This window comes from Carcharhinus amblyrhynchos, chromosome 13, assembly GCF_965287045.1.
Source record: "Carcharhinus amblyrhynchos chromosome 13, sCarAmb.v2.hapA, whole genome shotgun sequence".
In the NCBI taxonomy this organism is placed as follows: domain Eukaryota; kingdom Metazoa; phylum Chordata; class Chondrichthyes; order Carcharhiniformes; family Carcharhinidae; genus Carcharhinus; species Carcharhinus amblyrhynchos.
In genome coordinates this window covers 79,744,522-79,761,231 of record NC_137336.1, presented here as the reverse complement: position 1 = coordinate 79,761,231, position 16,710 = coordinate 79,744,522, and the positions used below count along the sequence as shown (strand labels likewise).

The window sequence follows — 16,710 nt, the reverse complement described above, 5'->3', positions numbered from 1 at the left end:
AAGCAATAACACAACCACTTAAATATGTAGCAAATTGTGTATTCATATGTTGGCTGTGCCAACACAATTTATCCACTTCATCACTAATATATAACAGCATAGCACTTCAGGCTCCTTCAAGACACCTCAGGCTTTATTAGGAACAAGAAGTTATTTATTAAAAAGAGAAACTTGGTACAAAGCACTTGTGCCCGAGGCCACCTTGGAGCAGCCTATTCAGCTGCTCCAGTCCTTACATGCTTACCAGCTAGCTTCAGAAGGTATTCTGCCAAAGAGAGGACACCAACCTCTGAGACTTTTGGTCTCTATAGGTCTCTCAAGTCAGTTGACCCTCTTCTGCTATTTTGTCTCAAATAGACAGACACCACAATCACTGGCATGTCTGACATTCAGTCTTGGATAAGCAGAACTTTCTTCCAATGAAATATTGAGGACAGGGAAAGAACTGTCTTCTGGTCCTGCCGCAGATTCAACTGCCTAATCGTTGACTCATCCCTCTCACTTGCAACACTCTGAGATTGAACTGGACCATTCACAATCTTGCCATCAGATTTCACCACAAGATGAACTTGTTACTACACATCAGAAATGGGGATGATGGCTGAACGCTGCATCATGTTCAGCACTATTAATGACATATACAATACTGAAGCAATCCGTGTCCAGTTGTAACAAGACCTGGACAATATCCAGTATTGGGCTGACAATTAACATTTACTTCACGTATGTGCTTATAAGAACATAAGAACATAAGAAATAGGAGCAGGAGTAGGCCATCTAGCCCTTCGAGCCTGCCCCGCCATTCAATAAGACCATGGCTGATCTGTCACTGCTCAGTTCCACTTTCCCGCCCTCTCCCCATAACCCTTAATCCCCTCTCTTATCAAAAACCCATCAACCCGCGTCTTAAAAATATTTAGCGAGGCAGCCTCCACCACTTCAACGGGCAGAGAATTCCAGAGATTCACCACCCTTTGAGTGAAGAAGTTCCTCCTCAACTCCGTTCTAAACCGCCCCCCTTTTATCTTGAGGCTGTGCCCCTAGTCCTACTGTCTTTTTTGAGCGGGAAGAGTCTCTCCACCTCTATCCTATCCATCCCATTCATCATCTTATACGTCTCAATGAGATCTCCCCTCATTCTTCTAAACTCTAACGAGTACAAGCCCAGTTTATTCAACCTCTCCTCATAGCTCAACCCCCTCAACTCCGGTATCAGCCTCGTAAACCTCCTCTGCACTCCCTCCAAGGCCAAAATATCTTTGCGTAATAGAGAATTTAACATCACCCTTTGACATTAAATTGCATTACCATCACTGAATCACGCATTGTCAACATTCTGCAGGTTATCATTGGCCAGATGTAAATCTGGACTAGCCATACACATACTGTTGTTGCAAAAGCATGTCGCAGACTGGGAATGAGCCAGTGAATAGCTTATCTCCTGATGCCCAAAGACTGGCCAAATACAAGGTACAAGACATGAGTATGCTGGATTCACAGTTGCCTAGACAAACACCACTTCAATAATAATGAACAAGCTTAATATCATCCATAATAAAGAGGTGTCTTTGATTTGCACCCTTTCCATACTCCCTCTACTGCTGATGCACTGTATTAGCAGTGTGTACATCGACATGATGCATTTCAGGAACTAAGTGCCTGAGACAGCACCAACCAACCCACAGTTGAGATAATCTAAAGTGAAAAAGCAGCAGATACCTGGGAACACCTCCAACTGGAAGTTCTACTCCAAGCCACACATCATCTTGACTTGGAAATATATCACTCTTCCTTTGTATTGCTGGATCAGAATCCTGAAACTCCCTCCCTAACAGCATTGACCGAAATAAATGTTAGTCGACAAGTAGTGATACCCATATCCCATGAACAAAACAAAAAAAAAGGATGAGAGCAAAAAAAAACTAATTTTGTGATGGCAAAGGTAGCAAAGGTGACATGTGAGAAAGCATTTTGTCCAGCAACTGGTTAAGATCTGGAATGCCCTGTTTGAGAATGTGGTGGATTCAAATTCAATCAAGATCTCCAAATGAGAATTGAATAATTATCTGAAAATCAAGAAAACAGAGCAATGGGAGAGGATGGATATAACTAAGTGGGTAGCTCTCACTGATGGGAAAAAACAAATATCCTGGTTCTGCATTGTTGAAATCATTGATGAATTCTATAACTAATGGCATTGCACATCCCATAATCCCCTGCACCCCAGAAACTGTTCTATCCAATTCCCCAGGCGTTGAGAATGCACATGCTCTTCTTGGCCACCTCGGGGCACTCTAGGCAGCTCCTTTTGATATGACTCTTCATCAGAGCTGCTGGTACAGGCTCTGATGATGGTCATCCAGACCCAAAACATTAGCTCTGTTGTCTCTCCAAAGCTGCTGTCAGACCTGCTGAGATTTTCCAACGTTTTCTGATTTTGTTTTGGGTTTCAGCATCCATAGTGCTTTGCTTTTAGCCTTTGTTGTGAGTCAGATTCAGTGGAAATGGAAGAAGAAATTGGGAAGCAGTGGCGGTGATAAGGGAAGGGTTGCAGCATCACTTTAATGGTCACCCCCCCCCCCACCCCACCGACCCCCCGACCCTCCCACCTAGATGCCCAGACCCTTCCCCCGGCTTGGGTTCATTTTGGAGCAGGATCATGGATTGTCCTGGGAAACAACAGCAAGAGGAGCTCAGAGGCCGGAGGAACAAAGGGAGCCATGAGTCCTGTCTCCAATCTGAGAGGGATGGAGGACTGGAACTAGAGTCAGTCAGGGGAGTCAGTGTAAACCCCTGGGAAATGATTCGGCTCTTTAAAGTTCAATGAGTGTTTATTTTTCCAACAAAGCTATTTAACATTTGCCACTTTGCAATGTATTCTTTGTCATCTCAATCAGGATGGGGCACTTCCCCAGGGCAGTACCCGAGGCCCAACCATCTTCAGCTCCTCCAACAATAATCATTCTTCCATCATAAATCAGACTTGGAAATATATCAGTATTCCTTCACTGTTGCTGTGACAAAATCTTGGAATTCCCTTCCTAACAGTATCAATGCCATATGTATTTCAGTAGTTTAACAAACTGGCTCGTCACTACATTTTCCAGGGCAATTGTGGATAGACAACAAACAGCGGCCTTGCCAGTGACATCCTCACCCAATGAAGTATAAAAAGGAAAGGAATGGTAATTGTCTGTGCTGATCTGTTATCCTGTATTAACTTCTGTATACTTTTTTGATAGGATATCTGAACGGGCAGATTTGCAGACAAGAAATTCAATACAAATATCACATCAAAATCTGATGGATTCACTTAGTGCACTAGGAGCTGGATATCACCGAATCTTTAAAATAGGAGAAATTCTTAACACAATTGCATAGCCTGAAAAAAAAAAGTTTTGCATCATATTCACAATGGAGGAAAAAATGTATGGGTGAAATTTCCACTGATTTTCCAAACGGGATACATTCAACAGCACCAGAGCCGTGTCAAAACTGTGGGAATGTGGGGAAATTGGGAAGGTATTTGGTTCCCGATCAAAGCTGGAAATTCATTGACACAGTCACACTGGAGAGAGGCCGTTCACCTGTGCCAAGTGTGGAAGCGATTCATTAATTCACCCAACTTTCTAAGGCACCAGCACATTCACACTGAAGAGAGCTCAGTTACCTGCTCTGTTTGTGGGAAGACAATCAGTCATTCGTCGACCAAAAGAGAAAACGTTGAAAAATCACAGCAGATCTGGCAGCATCTGTAAGGAGAGAACAGCACTGGTATTTTGAGTCCAGATGACCTTTTATCAAAGCTGAAAAAGCTTTGGTAACTGCTTTGACAAAGGATCATCTGGACTTGAAATGTCAGCTCTTTTCTCTGCTTACCAACGGTGCCAGATCTGCTGAGATTTTCCCAATTTTTCTCATTTGATTTCAGATTCCAGCATCTGCAGTAATTTGCTTTTAACCAGTCATTCATTGTGTTTTGTTTTGAGACAATAGCAAACTCAGTGAAGAGTCCATTCATCTGCTCCGTGTGACAGAAGCAATTCGCTCAGTCATCCTACTTGCTGACATATCAACACATTCATACTAGGGAGAGTTTATTCACCTGTTCCTTTGCAGGGATGGGTTTAATCGATTTCCCAGGTTTCTGAGGTATCAGCATCTTCACACTGGGGAAAATCCATACACCTGCTATATCTGTGGCAAGAGACTTAATTGACCATCAAAGATACTGACACGGGAGCAAATTCGCAATGGGGAGAGGCCATTCACCTGATTCATGTGTTGGAAGGGATTCACTAATTCATCTGACCTGCTGACACACCAGCGAGTTCACACTGGGGAGAGTCAAATTGCTTTGTTTGTGGGAAGAGATTCATCACCAAGTGGGATGGTGTGAACAATCCCCATCTACCATTACTCTCTTCCATCTGGCTGAACTGGTTCCCTCACTCAGCAATTTCTCCTTTAACTCATCTCATTTTCTCCAAATAAAAGGTGTGGCTATGGGCATCCACATGGGTCCCAGTTGTGCCTGTCTCTTTATGGGTTATGTGGAGCATTCCCTATTCCAGTCCTACTCTGCCCCCTCCCGCAATTCCTTTATTGGTACATGGATGACTATTTCGGTGCCACTCCATATTCTCATCTGGACCTGGAAAAATTTATCCAGTTTGCTTCCAATTTCCACGCCTCTAGCACCTTCACATAGTCCTTCTCTTACACTTCCCTTCCCTTCCTTGACCTCTCTGTCTCAATTTCTGGTGATAAGCTATCCACTAGTGTCCATTATAAGCCCACCAACTCCCACAACTACCTTGACTAAAGCTCTGCACTCCTCACCTCCTGTAAGGGCTCCATCCCAACCTCTCAGCTCCTTTATCTCCGCCGCATCTGTTCTGACGACTTCCCAAAATTGTGTTGCCACTATGTCTTCCTTCTTCTCAATCGTAGTTTTCCACCCATTGTGGTTGACAGAGCTCCGAACTGCACCCAACCCATCCCCCTGGCCAATGCTCTTACCCACTCCACTTCCGCCCAGAACCAGGTTAGGGTCCCCCGAGTCCTCACTTTTCATCTCGCATTTAAAGGATCATTCTCCACCATTTCTGCCAACTCAACACACCTTCCCCTCACCACCCCCACTCAGTATTTTGCAGGGACCATTCTCTCCAGGACACCCAGCTCCACTCCTATATCACACCTAACACCTCCACCCCTGCCCACAGCACCTTCCCATGCAATCGTAGACGGTATAACAACTTCCCCTTTGTTTCCCCTCTGCTCACTGTCTCAGTCCATAACACTCCTTTCAGGTGAAGCTTCACCTGCACATCCTTCAATCTGGTCAATTGCAACCGTATAACTCCCACTGTGGTCTATTGTACATCACAGGGAGTGGGTGATGGCTGGACATCTTCAGCCCATCCGCAAGCAGGACCCAGACCTCCTGTTGCTTGCCACTTCAACACATACCCTGCCCTCCTGATCACCCTGTCCATTTTTAGCCTTTTGCAATGTTTTAGTGAACTCCAACACAACCTGAATAAACAGAACCTCATCTTCCGATTGGACCCTTTATGATGAGTACACAAATAATTCAAGAGCTGACTTCAAAAAATAACTGAGCAGGTAGAAAATGTGCTTTGACCATTAGCACAAAGAGAGCACTCTGGTTTCAATAATTGAACCAGCAGAAGAGTTAGGATAGGTTAGATAGAAGATTAATAGTGTCATCATTCAGAACAACATTGACTATAGAAGAATAGCTGATTTCAAAGTCTATCAATGTAGAATGTAGAGGAGATATGCTTAATTATGTTTAAAAGGGATTAAATGTTTTCTATGTTAGAAATTATGTAAAAAATCGTCAACACACTGGTTAGCACTGAATCCTCACAGCGTCAGGGACATGGATTTGACTCTTGGTTTGGTTCGCTGTCTGCAGAGTCTGAACGCTCTCCCTGTGTCTGTGTGGGTTTCCTCCAGGTGCTCCAGTTTCCTCTTATAGTTGAAAAGACGTACTGGTCAGGTACATTGGCCATGCTATATTCAGTACATCTGAACAAGGGCTGGAGAGTGGTGATTAAAGGATTAACACAGTAGCTTCATTGCAGTGTTGATGTAAGCTTACTTGTGACACTAATAAATTAACTTTAAACTTAAAAAAAATAAGGATATGGATTGATATGGGGGTGGGGGGTGTGTGTGGTGGTATGGGTTGCAGTCTGAGTGGTGCGGTAGGGTGGTTTCCTGGATCAGTGTGTTAACTCAGGAAGTCTTAAAATCAGACTGACTGTATTTCAGAATTGTAACAAAAGCTGAGGATACTGGAAAAGCTCGGCAAGTCTGGCAGCATCCATAAGGAGAGAAAACGGAGTTAACATTTTGAGTCCCTTTGTCTCTTAACCTTAACTCTGCTTTCTTTGTAGATGCTGCCAGGCCTGTTGGGTTTTTCTATCACCCTCTGTTCCTGTTTCAGATTTGAACATCTGCAGTATTTTTTTCTTATTTCAGAACTGTTCCTACGATAGTAGCAATATCATTGCCATCTATTTGTCAGACAAATGGAATTCTCTGGTGTCTCAGTGGATGATATACACAAGGAATTTGAATTATTTGAAGGTTATAGTGTGGGGAACGGAAGAGGTCTGGAAAACAACATACACTTAATGTTATTACAAAGGAAATGAGCCTGGTTGTATAGATTTTACATAGCACTCACCCACAAACATATACACATGAAGACTACCGACCTGATCAGGTGGACAACAAAATGCCTCACACCAACCAACTTGACTAATTTTAGGGTAATGGCCACAATGTGATAGAAATTCAATTCAATATTATCCTGCAGGGACTGTAAGCAGTTCTGGCCATTCACTGCTTTCACTGAACCTTAATTTCAGATTAAGCAACAACAAAGCAACAATGAACAATCTATTGCCACCCTGGATAATCAGCCCCTGTGAGGGATGGTGTAAAATACAATTAATGTCCCAAGCTAATTACAGCTTCTATTTCTCTCGTGATATTAGAGATGATGCTAATTCACTTAAAGTTGATGCTCTGATAAAAGGTCAGGCCAAATAATGGAATGGATGAAAAAATGGCTACAAACGCTCTGTAAATCTAACCCTCTGATTTTTTTTTTGGCTTCTATTTTGCTTTCTGTTTTGGCTCAAGCTCCCTGAACATCTAACCCACTAATATTGGTTTTGTAGCCACCTTTCATTCAATTTTACTGCCTGGCTTTTCCTCCACACATGTTCACCTTGTGGATTATACGTATTGTTCTGAAAAACAAGCTGTTCACAAAGCGGAAACAGGGAGGAGCAGTTAAGAGTAGTTACTCAGGCTGGTTAAAGTTGGAAAGTGGGGTTCCACAGGAAGCAATGTTGGGACCACTATCATTCACAATCTACATAAACCATTGGATTCAGAAAGCAGAAAGCCAATTTTAAAATTTGGGAGCAGAAAGACAGTGTATCACAGTTAAGAATGTCTAATTCCCAAAATTTTGTAACACAGCTCATTAAATCTTTAATTCAATAAAAGACTAAACATTAACACAAGGAAATAATGAACTGATTTATTTATGAATTAATGATGATTAAACTGGGAGGTTCAGTTAATACTGAGGAAAACCGCAACAAAACCCTGTTATCTAAGAAACACACATCAATGAAACAGGGAACTCCTGGACACTCTCTGCAAGTCCTTCTTTACGTGGAAATCAAATGACTCTTCTATAATTGTTCCAGAAGCTAAAAAGATCTTGTGAACTTTTCCATGTGCTATTTTAATAGACATTGAACTAATTTTTAACTACATTTTCCTATGTTAAATGTGTACGTTAATACAAGTTGATGTTGATGTTAGTTTAAAGACTGTCACAAAAACACCTTAAAAACTTCACAGACCACTTTCAACTGGAGACTAAATGAACCAGTTTCAATCAGGACAGAGCAGTTTTACACCAATCTCTGATTTAACCGTCCATTTCCAATCTGCCTGACTCAGGTTGTACAACCACAATTACAAATGAGCTTCTGCTCTGTGTCTAGGAGCTTTGGAACACACTGGTTACAAAACAGAAATCATAAAGTTAGAGTTGCAGGGGGTTTGTATTTTTCATCCTTTTTTTTAGGCGTTGGACAACACAAGGCTGGCTTGAGTATCTTTGGAAGATGTACTGCACAGGAGTAATTGGGACCTATTTCTTGCACACCTGAAGATTAACACTAACTGGGACTTTGATGTCAGTGAAGAGAGATGAGAAAGACCAAAGTGCTGCTCATTCCTCTCAGTGTGACCCTGAAGGATTGTGTCCAAGTTCTGTTCCTGCTGCATGATCCTCCACTAAATTGTCCTTTTTGAGCTCTGGCCAGATGTTTAACATTCGGGTGGGAAAGATAAAAAATGAAATCAATAGGTTTAACAGGACGCTTGACGTGCTATTTGACATTTGGCTAGAATATTTAACAGTAGACCATTGATCTAGTTTATAAACATCAGCAGAAACAAGTTACGACTGTCAGAATGAAATAATTCAATTCTGAACATGATTGACAGCAAAACTAACCCCAGAATCCAACCCTCCACTCCCTTGTGAATTTGCTGATGTGTCAGCCAGGAGCATGAGTGAGTGAATCCCTTCCCTCACACAGAGCAGGTGAATGGCATCTCCCCAGTGTGAAGTTGCTAGTGTGTCATTAAATGTTTTTTTTTAACTTTTAAAGATCTTTTCACACTCAGAACATTTAAAGGGTCTCCCTGAGCAGCTTGAACAAGTCATGATGTGGGTATGCCGGCGTTGGACTGGCGTAAACACAGTGAGAAGTCTGACAACACCAGGTTTTAGTCCAACCTATTTATTTGATAATATACTCACAAGCTTTCGGGGTTAGCCCCTTCGTCAGGTGAATGGAGAGTTCTGGCCTCAGACAGAGCATATAAAGCACAGACAGTTTAGAGATTACTGATTAGAATGCGAATCTTTACACCTAACCTGCTGTTCAAGTCCTAAAGTGGCCGACAATGTGAGTGGAAGGAGCACTGATCACAGGTTACAGAGATGTGTATTGTCTCCAGACAGTACAGTAAGTGAGGTTTTGCAAACCCAGGCAAGTCACGGGGGTTACAGATAGTGCGACATGAACCCAAGATCCCTGTTGAGACCGTCCTCATGTGTGCGGAACTTGGCTATCAGTCTCTGTTCAGCGACAAAAACCCAGCTTGCAGGTGCAGCAGGTGGTCAGGAAGGCGAATGGGATGCTGGCCTTCATAGCGAGGGGGATTGAATATAAAAGTAGGGAGGTCTTGCTGCAGCTGTATAGGGCATTGGTGAGGCCGCAGCTGGAGTACTGTGTGCAGTTTTGGGCGCCGCACCTGCGCAAGGATATTTTGGCCCTGGAGGGAGTGCAGAGGAGGTTTACTAGGCTGATACCGGAGTTGAGGGGGTTGAGCTATGAGGAGAGGCTGAATAAACTAGGCTTGTACTCGTTAGAGTTTAGAAGAATGAGGGGAGATCTCATTGAGACGTATAAGATGATGAATGGGATGGATAGGATAGAGGTGGAGAGACTCTTCCCGCTCAAAAAAGACAGTAGGACTAGGGGGCACAGCCTCAAGATAAAGGGGAGGCGGTTTAGAACGGAGTTGAGGAGGAACTTCTTCACTCAAAGGGTGGTGAATCTCTGGAATTCTCTGCCCGTTGAAGTGGTGGAGGCTGCCTCGCTAAATATTTTTAAGAAGCGGGTTGATGGGTTCTTGATAAGAGAGGGGATTAAGGGTTATGGGGAGAGGGCGGGAATGTGGAACTGAGCCACAACAGATCAGCCATGATCTTATTGAATGGCGGGGCAGGCTCGAAGGGCTAGATGGCCTACTCCTGCTCCTATTTCTTATGTTCTTATGTGAAGGCCGCCTTGGAGAAAGCTTACCCGAAGGTCAGAGGCTGAATGCCCGTGACCACTGAAGTGTTCGCCAACAGGAAGGGAACAGTCTTGCCTGGTGACTGTCGAGCGATGTTCATTCATCCGTTGTCGTAGCGTCTGCATGGTCTCCCCAATGTACCATGCTTCGGGACATCCTTTCTTGCAACGTATCAGGTAGACAATGTTGGCCGAGTTGCAAGAGTATTTACCGTGTACCTGGTGGACGGTATTCTCACGTGCGATGAAGCCAGTGGTGGGATGAAAATATCCACAACGCGCATGTGCTCCTCATTCACTCCAATTGGCTGGAGCTGCCGCTGGGTCCCCTCTTTCTATTGGCCCTACCAGCTGTCAATCATCTGTCCGGCTCGGTATTCTGGCGCATGCGCAGTGCGGCCACTGGAGCAGGCGCAGGCTCAGAGTCTCGCGCCTGCGCACTGTCATTGATGGCCGTGGAGCCGGGAAGACGCTTCTTTGTGCGGAGGCGGCGGGTGGGAGGATTTGGAAACGTTCTGTGGGCTTCTCCCTCCTGGGAACAGGCCAGGTTAACGATCACCGTCCTGGTTCAGTCAGTGGAGGATGGTTCACATCAGAGGATGGCGGGTGCGGGGGTGGGGGGAGGGTGGGTTACACTTTGGGCTCAAATGAATGGGGACTGTGGGAGAGAAGGAGGAAACTTTGGGAGGTGGGCGCTGAGGATTCAGAAACACCCGCTGGAGGCCCCCCAGTCCTCCAATTACACCCACTGATTTTGTCAGTCTGCAGACAGGAGCTGGAGAACTGATCTGATATTTGATGTGATTTATTATTGCCATGTTTATCAGTGATGTTTATTACTGATGTTTATTGTTTCTTGCACACTGTGCATACCATACATGTAGAGAAAGATCAAATTAATATAAGGTAGAAATTATAAAAGTCCAATGGCAGCAAGGAAGAAGCTATTCTTGAGTCAATTGGTACGTGACTTCAGACTTTTGTATCTTTTTCCCAATGGAAGAAGGTGGAAGAGAGTATGCCCAGGATGTGTGGGGTCCTTGATGATGCTGGCTGCTTTTCTGATGCAGTGGGAAGTGTGGACAGAGTCAGTGGATGGGAAGCTGGTGTACATAATGAACTGTTCATCACCCACTGTAGTGAACCCAGGCAGAGGAGGAAACTGGAAGTGGAGGAAAAAGGTGCTACAGGTGTGATAGGGGTTCGCATATGAGAGGAGGGAAAATGTGTGGGACAGGATTTTATAGCTTTGGGGAACAAGAGAGAAATGTTTTCCGTAGTAACTAGACTTGTCTGTTTTTTTTTAATTCTATGCTTGAAATTAAGAATTTTGTCAACTCCTTTTTGCAGGAAGGGGAAGATTCATAACTGCAAAACTCAAATCAAACTTCTCTGTGTGTGGCAAAGCTTTCACTGATCAACATTCCTGGAGAGAAGTAAGGACAGTAGCACCATGGAGAAACCATGGAAATGTGAGGATTGTGGCAAAGGATTCAGTTATCCATCCCTGCTGGAAATCCATCGACGTGTTCACACTGGGGAGAAACCGTTCAGCTGTTCCGTGTGTGGGAAGGGATTTACTCAGTCAACCAAACTCATATCACACCAGCGAATTCACACTGAGGAGAGGCCATTCATCTGCCCTGTATGTGGAAAGGGATTTACTCAGACATCCTGCCTCATGTTACACCAGCGAATTCACACTGAGGAGAGGCCATTCAGCTGCACTCACTGTGAAAAAAGGTTCAGGTCTTCATCTGATCTCAATATACACCAGCGACTTCACACTGGGGAGAAGCCATTCACTTGTTCTGTGTGTGGGAAAGGATTCACTCATTCATCTGGCCTTAGGTCACACCAGAGAATTCACTCTGAAGTGAAGCCATTCAGCTGCACTTCCTGTGGAAAGAGATTCAGGCATTCATCCGCCCTTGTTGAACACCAGCGAGTTCACACTGGACAGAAGCCATTCACCTGCTCTGTGTGTGGGCAGGGATTTACTCAGTCTTCCAGTCTGCTGAGACACCAACGAGTTCACACTGGGGAGAGGCCGTTCACCTGCAATTCCTGTGGAAAGAGTTTTGGGCAGTCATCCACCCTCATTGCACACCAGCGAATTCACACTGGAGAGAGACCGTTCACCTGCTCTGTGTGTGGGAAGGGATTCACTGTAGCATCGGCCCTTGAGTCACACCAACAAATTCACACTCAGGAGAAGCCGTTCAGCTGTACTGACTGTGGAAAGAGTTTCAGGTGTTCATCTGCTCTCCTGGCACACCAGCGAGTTCACACCGGAGAGAGACCATTCAGCTGCTCTGTGTGTGGGAAGAGATTCACTCGCTCCTTCAACTTAGTGACACATGAGCGAGTTCATAAGTGACTGCAGGGATTGGATTCTGCTGTTATTGCTTTTGTCAATCCCATCCAGGATTGTTACTGAGACAATATTTTATTTGTTTCTGGTGATGTGAAGAACCATATAGCTGGCTAGAGTTCAAGATTCTGCAGATGTCACTGATTTTTGTGTTTGCAGCGTCCCTTTTTGGACACACTACCTTTGATTTTTGTTCCCTTTAATTCAAAATTTCTACTGCAAAGTAGGATCTGTTCCACAGGACTTGTGTGACACAAAAGTCATCACAATGTATAAAACAAAAGTCATGATGTGGATATGCCGGCGTTGGACTGGGGTAAACACAGTAAAAAATCTGACAACACCAGGTTTCAGTCCAACCGATTTATTTGATAGTAAACTCACTAGCTTTTGGGTTAGCCCCTTCGTCAGGTGAATGGAATGACAGAGGGGCTGACCCAAAAGCTAGTGAGTTTACTATCAAGTAAATCGGTTGGACTGAAACCTGGTGTTGTCAGACTTTTTACTGTAAAACAAAAGTGACAGAGGAGATGCCACAAAAGCTTTGTCCAACAAAACTCCTCCGTCTCATCCGCCCTCACAGTAACCTGCCTGTGTACAGTTCTAGCCCCACCATACTTCAGTATTTTCTTCTCCATATTCCACAACTTAGCCTTTCCTGTAGATATGGAAGGAATTTCCTTGACAACTGGGGCAGACAGCAAACTCCACAATCTGCCCAGACTGAAAGTGAAGACAGAAATACAGAATGTCTTTGTCAGAGAACCCCTCTAGCTGATGATCTCCTGTAGTTGTTTGTATAGAAATTCAGCCACATATACTCAAGGTTGTCTCTCTCATGCCTAAAACTTTTTCTCCCTTTCTATAAGAACCAAAGGAACCCTAGTTTTGGGGCAGAATGTTGAAAATTAAGGAATCTAATAATTCGGAGTGTGTTTTGTTGGGTGTAGGATTAAAACAGAGCAAACTATTTTTAAATGGGAATTGGTTTGGAGTACAGATTGGCTGAGGTGAAACCTAGCAATACCGTAAACAGATATTTATGTAAGAGAAGTAGGTAACAATAAAGCGTTGAGTTTCAGGAGTTAAAGCAAAAATGGTAAAAGTTCAAAAGAGAAGATGATGGTGAATTTCATACTGAAAGAGGTGAGCTCATTTAAACAATGTCACTAAAGAGAAATTCCTCAGATCGGTAGTTCCGATAAGGAAAGATCCAACCAAAACACGGTATATCAGTGGCAGAGTTTATCCTAAACAGAGAACTGGTCCAAGATCACAGTCATATACAAAATGTGTCTGAAGAAATTGAATTTAAACAGCTATTTTTTTTTTCTCTTTTTTTAAACCAGAAGCACTCCCACAAAAGATATTCATTCCAAGTGTGCTAACTATTGCTGAACTTTACTTATATAGTTTAAAAACTATAGGATGTTGTTTGGGGAGGTTCAGCTCTGAGGTTAAGAAAATAGATGGATTTGAACTGGGTCAATTTAAAGGTGTTGTGTACAACTATTAATGTAGTTAAATGTATATTTTTAGTTGCCTTTCTTGTGTGGTCTACTGTTTAATAAACATTTATTTTGTTTAATAATTACATGATTGGAACATTCTTCCCTGTTCTTCGCAACTTTCATCACATAATGAAAGCTACAGTTAGGAATCAGCATTCAAGTTTCCCTTCTGGATTTGGAATGCCTGAACATTTAACGTTAGCTGGATTTTTAACTGTGACTTCGAAAATTCTGCTGCTTTGGGTACACGATGACAGTCACTCTGCCACATAATGCAAAACTCAGTTCAAAGTTAGGAAAAGCAATTTCCTCCTTTAGCCAACTCATGAATCATGCCTGGAATAACATCAAGCTGACTCTCAGCACCAAGATGCTGGTTTAGGCCACAGAATGTGCCACAGAGCAGCAAAAATGAAAGTTTCCTTTCTTAATACCATATATTGTTTGTTTCACAGTTTTCATTTTCTGTAGCACATTCTGTGGCATCTCATAAAAGGTCAGAATTACAAGTGCAGCAATGCCCTCAAAAGACAAATGTGCCAAGTATGCTGGCAATCAAATCGAGGAATCATCTCAGAATAAAGGGGTGCCAATTTAAAATTGAGATGAAGAATTTCTTCCCTGAGGGCTGTGAGTCTTTGGAACTCCTTGACAAAAAGAACTGTGGCGGAAGAATCCATGTGTAGATTTAAGTGTTAAAGGAAAGGGCAGGAAAGTAGATGTGTGGAACGCTGGATGATCTATTCAATGAGAGGCTAAACGGGCTACTCTTGTTCCTATTTCTTATGATCTCATAGGCATCTTTGCTAGCTCCAAGAGTCATATTGAACTCGAAACATTCACTCTGCTTTTCTCTCTCCACAGATGCTGCTGGACCTGCTGAGTTTTTCCAGCATTTTCTGTTAGCCCATAAGTAATTACAGAAATAATGGGTGCATTGGTTGTAATTTAGAATTCTAGACAGGTACCAGAGGATTGGAAAATTGGCAATGTAATACCCCTGTTCAAAGAGGAAGGAAGAACATAGAACATTACAGCGTGGAACAGGCCCTTCGGCCCACAATGTTGCGCCGACCAGTCTTATTTTTAAAAAAAAACATTGACCCACTAATCTAAACCAATCCCTTTTCGTCCATAAACCTATCCACCAATCTCTTAAACGCCCCCAAACTAGGCGCATTTACAACTGCAGCAGGCAGGGCATTCCAGTCCCTCACCACCCTCTGGGTAAAGAACCTGCCCCTGACATCCGTCCTATAACTACCCCCCCTTAATTTAAAGCCATGCCCCCTCGTGCTAGCTTTCTCCATCCGAGGAAACAGGCTATCACCATCCACCCTATCTAAACCTCTAATCATCTTATATGTTTCTATAAGATCCCCTCTTAGCCGCCTTCTTTCCAGTGAAAACAACCCCAAATCCCTCAGTCTCTCCTCATAGGACCTCCCCTGCATACCAGGCAACATCCTGGTAAACCTCCTCTGCACCCTCTCCAAAGCCTCCACATCCTTCCTGTAATGTGGGGACCAGAACTGCACACAGTACTCCAAGTGCGGCCGCACCAGAGTTGTGTACAGTTGCAACATGACGCTGCGACTCCTAAATTCAATCCCCCTACCAATAAACGCCAAGACACCGTACGCCTTCTTAACAACCTTATCTACTTGATTCCCAACTTTCAGGGATCTATGTACACATACACCTAGATCCCTCTGCTCCTCCACTCTATTCAAAGTCCTCCCGTTAGCCCTATACTCAACACATCTGTTATTCCTACCGAAATGGATTACCTCACACTTCTCCGCATTAAACTCCATCCGCCACCTCGCGGCCCAGCTCTGCAACCTGTCCAAGTCACCCTGCAAACTTCGACACCCTTCCTCACAATCTACCACACCTCCGACTTTGGTGTCATCAGCAAACTTACTAATCCACCCAACTATACCCTCATCCAGATCATTAATAAAGATTACAAACAGCAGTGGCCCCAAAACAGATCCCTGAGGCACACCACTCGTAACCGAACTCCATGATGAATAATTACCATCAACCACCACCCTCTGTCTCCTATCTGCTAACCAATTCCTGATCCAAGTACCTAAATTACCACCAATCCCATACATCTGCATTTTCTGCAGAAGCATACCATGGTGAACCTTATCAAACGCCTTACTAAAATCCATATATGCCACATCTACTGCCTTACCCCTATCCACCTCTTTGGTCACCTTCTCAAAGAACTCAATAAGGTTAGTAAGGCACGACCTTCCCGCTACAAAACCATGCTGACTATCTCTAATCAATTCATTACTCTCCAAATAACTATAAATCCTATCCCTAATAACTCTTTCTAAAACCTTGCCCACTACAGAAGTAAGACTCACTGGTCTATAATTCTATAATTCCCAGGGAAGTCTCTGCTCCCCTTCTTAAACAATGGGACAACATTCGCTGTCCTCCAATCTTCCGGTACTATACCAGAGACCAACGACGACCTGAAGATCAGAGCCAGTGGAAGGTTTAAACGCAAGTAACTATAGGCCGATTATCAACATATATATTGCTGCAAACATGTTGGAATCAATTGTTAAGGAATAAATTGTGGCACATTTGGAAAATCATAATCTGAACAAGGAGAGTCAGCGTGCCTTCATGAAAGGGAAATCATGTATGACTATTAGAGTATTTTGAGGAAGTCACATACAGAGTGGCTATAGGGGAGCCAGCAGATGTGTTGTATTTGGACTTATAGAAGACATAAGATACCTCAGAAAAGGTTAAGTCACAAGATATGAACTCATGGTATTGCAGGTACTATATTGGTATGGATAGAAATTTGGCTAATGGGAAAGAAACACCTAGTGGGGTTAAGGGGTTCTTTTTTCAGGTT

The 16,710-nt window shown here is 43.5% G+C and overlaps 1 protein-coding gene across 1 annotated transcript in view; it reads left to right on the top strand.

Moving 5' to 3' along the window:
* Window positions 1–10,571: 10,571 nt before the first annotated feature.
* Window positions 10,572–16,710, top strand: part of LOC145351390 (uncharacterized) — a 28,169-nt gene continuing 22,030 nt past the window's right edge. The window contains 1 exon segment of the mRNA XM_080201000.1: window positions 10,572–12,311. Within this exon segment, the coding sequence (XP_080057126.1) occupies window positions 11,389–12,311 (923 nt within the window). The 5' untranslated portion in view covers window positions 10,572–11,388.